Source organism: Haplochromis burtoni, unplaced genomic scaffold (genome assembly GCF_018398535.1).
Source record: "Haplochromis burtoni strain Fernald_Lab_line unplaced genomic scaffold, NCSU_Asbu1 Contig_779, whole genome shotgun sequence".
Classification (NCBI taxonomy): domain Eukaryota; kingdom Metazoa; phylum Chordata; class Actinopteri; order Cichliformes; family Cichlidae; genus Haplochromis; species Haplochromis burtoni.
Genome location: NW_024583140.1, coordinates 13,286 through 19,925, shown reverse-complemented (window position 1 = coordinate 19,925; position 6,640 = coordinate 13,286). Strand labels below are relative to the sequence as shown.

At 34.9% G+C, this 6,640-nt stretch overlaps 2 protein-coding genes across 2 annotated transcripts in view; both read right to left on the bottom strand.

Annotated features, from left to right (window-relative positions):
* pxmp4 (peroxisomal membrane protein 4) overlaps positions 1 to 577 on the bottom strand; it is a 3,426-nt gene extending 2,849 nt beyond the window's left edge. Inside the window, exons 1-2 of the mRNA XM_005950394.3 lie at positions 401 to 577; positions 107 to 169 (exon numbers count right to left, since the gene is read on the bottom strand). Of these exons, the coding sequence (XP_005950456.1) occupies positions 107 to 169; positions 401 to 513 (176 nt within the window). The 5' untranslated portion in view covers positions 514 to 577. The remainder of the gene's footprint in view (positions 1 to 106; positions 170 to 400) is intronic.
* Positions 578 to 5,537: 4,960 nt separating this feature from the next.
* itcha (itchy E3 ubiquitin protein ligase a) overlaps positions 5,538 to 6,640 on the bottom strand; it is an 11,733-nt gene continuing 10,630 nt past the window's right edge. The window contains exons 22-24 of the mRNA XM_005950395.3: positions 6,397 to 6,493; positions 6,220 to 6,292; positions 5,538 to 5,814 (exon numbers count right to left, since the gene is read on the bottom strand). Of these exons, the coding sequence (XP_005950457.1) occupies positions 5,715 to 5,814; positions 6,220 to 6,292; positions 6,397 to 6,493 (270 nt within the window). The 3' untranslated portion in view covers positions 5,538 to 5,714. The remainder of the gene's footprint in view (positions 5,815 to 6,219; positions 6,293 to 6,396; positions 6,494 to 6,640) is intronic.

Below are 6,640 nucleotides of genomic sequence, written 5' to 3'. Positions count from 1 at the left end.
TTATTCAATTAGACTCGGAAGAAATATACTTACAAAATGAATGAGTTGTGTGTTGTAAGTTATTGTAATGTACGTGTAATATATAAGCTTGAGATTTATGCCTTACCTGCCACTTCTAAATAGAAATGTCATAACCAGGGCATGTGGTGCTCTGATTTTAGCCCCATATCTGAGAAATAAACAGAGTGTTATATAAGTGCTTCGCTACCGGCTAAAAATCTCCACTTATTGTTATTATCCTCAGCTGCTGCTAAATCCACCGCCAAGTTACCAGTCTGGCTCTCTGCCATGACAGAGAACAACAGCTAAAGGAACAAGTGCAATAGTCCAGCTGATAGCAGTGTAAGTGTAAATAAGTAAATAGCGTAGTTAAGCTCGCAGGGTGCTCCACTGAACTCACACAGCGCCGTTCCTGAATCCCTTCAAAACTGCCAACGCCGCTTTGTATTTCTCCTGCTGTAGAAGATTATTGACGGTATACAGAAGAGTTCTTATCAGATCAGGACCCGCCATGACTTTCAACGGAGCCGAGGGGAAACAGATACAGGTGGGACACAACAGTGCAGAATGCTGTGCCACATTAAAAACGCACCCTGTAGCCGAGTTCTATTAAAGGTTCCTATGCGTGCAGAAGCGCAGCTCAGTGAGATGAAACTAACACTGAAGGGGAAAGCTCTAAAACACCACAAAACAGTACAAGTATTGTGTGGTTACTGAAAGTAAATAAAATCGTACAGGACGTGTCTTTACTCTTAGTTTTTTTTTTTTTTCAACACAGTCAGGATATCTGCTTAAATCCAACAAAATCTGAAGTAAACTTTAACTCGATGAAAACTACACAAAAAACAAACAAACAAAAAAAATGGAAAAAAGAAAATAAGTAAATAATCAAAAAATACCGAAGTGTAGTAAAACTCTAATGTTATTTGAAACCGCTCCACCTGTTGAAAAACACACTTTAAAAAAGAAAAACAGAAAAAGGTAATTTAGCTGAAAACTCTTCAGTATTTTGCACAATGCCACAAATGACATGAGGAAAAGAGCCTACTGCACCTCATTATTATTGCACTGCAATTTATTGCTGACTGTAAATTAAATGCCTAATTTTTGATACATTACTGCACTAGTTATTCATCTTCTGCTTATTACACAATGCAAATGTGAATATCTCATATGAAAACTGAAGTGTTTTTATGTCAACCTTCACTTTAAATGCAAGCCTAAGACCAAAGACCAGTTTTTGACTTTATCCTGCAAGAACGGTTACAAATTTTAGGATGTTAAAATAACAACAAGGAGAGGGCATAATTTGTTTAGAGGTATCAGCATGTACACATGCAGTATTCTAGCACATTTGCCAAGACACCACCCATGTAATTCAGGCAGACACTTTACTTATGTAATAGATTCATACAGTTCCCCATCATTTCTTGTTCTTATCTTTAGAAATGTCACCTTGATAACTATTAATAACTTATAGTAGATAACTCTAGTAGAAATAAAAAGTACCATATGCTTATAATACAAAAGTCAAGTTTTAAAGAAACAATAATTAATATTATGTAACAGAACAATTAGCAGACAGCAGTTTCTGAGTCACAATGTTAAGTAATGGCTTATGACATGCACATACAGTGGTGTGGTGAGTACTATTAATGTTGTTCTTTGGGGTGGAAGAAAACCTATTCTAAAAACATGCTAATTTCTTATTTTAGTAGAATTTGTTCTGTCTATTAAACAAAACAACTAAATATGAAACTTTAAGGAAACTGTGTTAGTCATGTAATTATTGCATATTACATAATGTAAGAGTGGATGCTTCATACAAGTACTAATGTAAAATTATGCAATGAATTCTAATTGTTATTTTTGTGCTCTCCACTGTATATTTTGTGATTCTTATGTTTTTTGAAAGGCATCACCCTTTTAACCAGGATTTCAAGTAATACTTACATCCACACTATAAATGCTGTCTAGAAAATCATTCTGTACAATACAATTATACAACTGTTTATGACTTGTATAGTTCATATTTCATAATTCTGTATAGTTTCATATTTATATCCTGTTCATAGCTTGTACACTCACTACAGCCTGTACATACTTATAGTTATAACATATTCATAACATACCTTCATACCATGTACATTGTAACATACCCATAATAGACCCATGGTTTGTACCGTCTCTACAATAGACCCATTTTTGTAATATATCTATATTATTGCTAATATATATTTTTGTTATATATATATATATTGCTAAAGCACTTTCTGGGTGGATGCAAACTGCATTTCGTTGCCTTGTACCTGTGACGTGCAATGACAATAAAGTTGAATTCTAATTCTATTCTACAACATACAGTTGAAAGAAAGCAACACAACATTCTCAAAAGTACAAACAGCATAGTGAAACAGTGCTAGAACTTGGTAGTTCACTCACTGTTTCAGCTGTTACATAATGGAGTAAGCATCATCCTGTTAAATGATGTTGCCAAGAGCCATCTTACATACCATCTGGTGTATTCTGGTACATTCTCTGTGTCAACACCCATCAACATACCCAGCATATGTAGTTTTGTAACAAAGAGAGTTCTCGTTTTCTTTCATGTATCTTCTGTGTGTTTTCAAAGACAGCAGTTCTTACATAATTTAGGTCACTTTGCTAAAAGTAAATGAAGACAGCACTCTGACAAAACTGTTGGAGACAGAGATAGATTTGTTTGGGAAATTTCAGCTCACGAAGGGCAACAATAAACCCAGCAAGATGAAGAGATCAATTCAAGTGGAAGAGAACATAAAAAACCCAATTATTCAATTAGACTCGGAAGAAATATACTTACAAAATGAATGAGTTGTGTGTTGTAAGTTATTGTAATGTACGTGTACAAAATACCCATCACACTTTCAGTGTTTTAATTGTTTTATTGCTCTTTTTTAAATCTACTAAATCCATTGATACAAGAAATTCATCTTCCTAATATTTATCCACAAACTTCCACTTGTGTATAAAAAAATGTTAGTCTACTATTCGAATGACTGTGCAATCAGAACAAGTCAAACACCATTTTGCATATTTTTTTTAAATATATTCATCTGCCCCATGACCTGGACCACAGTGGTGGTTAAACACAGAAGTGGTTAATTCAACCACTCCGAGTGTCAATGTGCTGTAATATTGTTACCTGTTAAATATTCAACAGTCAACATACTTTAAAAAAAAGAAAAGAAAAAAGTTTTATGCATTTTTTTTTACATTAATCTGCACAGGAGTAGCTACACTGCAAGTGTATGGGTGTACAACCAGTAAGGGAATAGAGGTGAAGTCAAGTGAAACATCCTACACAATTAAATGAAGAAAAACTGGTATGTGGCGGTGGAGGTGTGGCCTGAATGAATGTACTCATCAGGGCAACGAGGGATCACTTACATCAGACAAGTCTTTTTTTTCCCCTACCTGCAGTGCTGACGACATGAAATGGAAAAACAGCCACATGGTTCACACATGAGTACATTAAAAACGACAGTATTTTGTCTGTTTACATTTCAATCTGTATCTTAAAGACACCATGTATAAAATCATTTTCTGGGCCACACACTGGAATTACTGCAGATAATTTACACCACGCTGCCAACATACACACTACCACAGGTTGAAGGCTGGACAGTGGGAAGAAAAATAAATAAATTAAAAAAAGAAATCATAATATGAGTTTTGGGTCTGTTTATTCAATCCTGTTTATAAAAAAATATTAAGACCTACTGACCTAATGATCTTTTAAAATATGCTTACTTTCACTGGCTACGTCTTTGTTTCTGGTGTCATTCACTTGTAGAACTACATTCTAAGTAAAAGGGGGAAAAAGTAAAGTCTTTTTATAATGGCAACAAAATTATTAAAACGTGAATGTGAATATAATTCCTCAGCAAGGTAAATTTGTTTTAAATACAAAATATATTTTTAGTTTTCTTTTTAGCAGAACAGAGCAGTTGCCTCCTTTGTTTTAATTTCTAAACCTTACCACAAGTAAAACAAATAACAAACTCTTAGTACTGACCATTGATATCACGTGTGTAATTACTTTGGGACTGTTCGGAATTGATTACCTCTGTTAAGGGTTCTTTAATTAATTTAACTCATTTGTTAGACTGGTTCCAAAGATTTTATTTAAGTGATACTTTACCTAAAATAAACTATATCTGTCAGCAGACAACATTTTGAAAAGTCATGAAATACAATACAACTGTACAAATCTGAAAGCCATACGCCCTATAAAACTAGGGGCACTTGCTATCATAATTCAGATCTTATTTCACATCTTGCCAGCAACTTAAGAAGTTCTATTGCTAGAATAAGTCACTTTTCTTTTGATTAAACTTCGGAGTATATTTACATAAACTGCCTTAGCTACAGATAAATTTGTTAAGAATCAGAATAGTCATTAATCCTTTTTGTTGTATTGTGGTATCATAACATCAACACACACACAAAAATATAAAAAATTTTAAAAACCTTTTTGTTTCCTAATAAATGTGCCACATTTTATCTATTTTGTGGGAGAGAAAAAAAAAGGTGGTTGCCTCAGAAACCCAGCATCAGCACATGTAATACTTTGCTCTGGGCAATTAGCAGAGATCAGTTACCATCTCATGGAAATTGTTCATTGACATTCCACGTCATCAGTAACAAGTTAATTATCAGGAAAAGCCCGTCATGTTCCCTGACTGACAAAAGTGCTGAGCGTCCACACTTAAATCTGATTTCATACAGCACAGTATGGGAAGGTAATCTTTTCTCAAATCACAACCACATTAATTTCACCAAATATGTCACCAACTTCATATTGGAATTGAAATCAACACTAAATGGTAAATATTATCAAAGTGTTATAAAAATGATCAAACAGCTTTGACTCCTATCTGGAAAAATGTTTCCTACAAAACAATTGCACATAAAAATACCACATCTTTCAAGAACAATCAAAGCATCTTACTGCTCACACAACAATGTGCAAAGGTACTCAGCATCTTAACTCATTAAATTTTTAAGAAATAAACCTGTCAAAATAAGATAAAGTTATCATTATGTTTTGCAAAAAGTGTTAAAGAAACTGTATAAGTGCTACGGGAGTCTTTACAGTCTGTCAGTCAGCGATTTGGGGGGGGATTATCCATTTCATTCATAAAAAATAGGAAAGATTCAAAGCCATGGTTGAACCTCTGATGTTGTTTTTAACATATCAACTTCCATCCTTTAAGACAAAATGCACAAATATGGTTCTTCATGCTCATGCATAGAACCAGAAAGTGTCTCATAAGTTTCTACTGCATATTCACACATGTAGATGTAGAAACTGCAGTCGGTCTTCATACAAGTGCAAACACGACAATGCAAGAAAGGCCCCGCCTCCATCGCCTGACAGTGGATTAGGAATGAACTGATCACCTCTTACTACAGGAAAGAGGTGAAACCAGGTTAAGAGGATTTTTAAGGTCTCGTTTGAAGCAAACTAATTTTTAACAATACAGCTTTTTCTTTTTAAGAATATGCAATTGTGACAAACTATAAGTAAGTAATAATAAGTTCTTCCACCAGATCATAAGCAGCTTCTGACTACAAAGACAATCTGCTGGAAAGTGCTCTTGTCTGAAATGGATATGGCTCCTCCAAGTCCACCGCCATCACCACCATCCTATACGTTTGCACTTATAGTTTTACTCCTGCCCGAATCCTTCTGTTTCCTCTATGGCAAACATGAGTTTCTCCTTCAGCTGTTCGTAGCTCTTATAAGGAGGGAGGTCCAGACGATTAAAGCTACATAAAACAAGAAGACAGAAACAGAGGGTGGCCAGAGGTGCTCTATTAGTATTAAGTTAACATTTTCTTTCTAGGTCATTCATAATGATGACAAGTGTGTTGTGTTTGCATTTATAAATGATAACATTTGTTCAGCTGCAGTAATGTCCCACGGTACTGCGCACAGCGAAGACATCTGCTAAATAAACACTTAACGAGCAACAATGTATTCTCACATAGCATTATATAACAACAAACACCAACATCTTAGGCTAAAAATAAAGGAACGCTTGCAACGGTTGAATCAGAAATGACTAATAGGGTTTGGTCATGAAAGTTTAATCCCACATTAAGCCGGATATGACACGAGGTTTAACACATGAACTGAAGAAACCTGTACAAATGTAGAATTACTGGTCTTACCATGTGTGGCTTCGTGGAAGCCAGTTTTCTTTTCCAACTTTCTCAATGCAAAACTTCTGTGGACCATTGCTTCCTATATTGATCAAAAATAAGGATAAAGAGATTAAATATGATTTTGATATCACATACTGGTTTATACTACTGTACAAATGTCATGTGTCTGTTCGCTGTTGATACCCATTAGATCAGCGAAGCCGCCCACGGGAAGACGACAGGTTCCTGTGACAAACTGCAGAAGTCTCATCCTTTTTTCGTTGTCCATCTCCTTCACAAACTGTTAACAGACAGTTTTGTGTTAACACCAGTATCAGGCTGAAATCCGTACATTACAGTGATACTAATTTTCCATTTGTTGTTTTTCAGTTGGAAAAAGAAATATTCACACTGAATTAAGCAGCTACAGCTGATTCAATAACACACA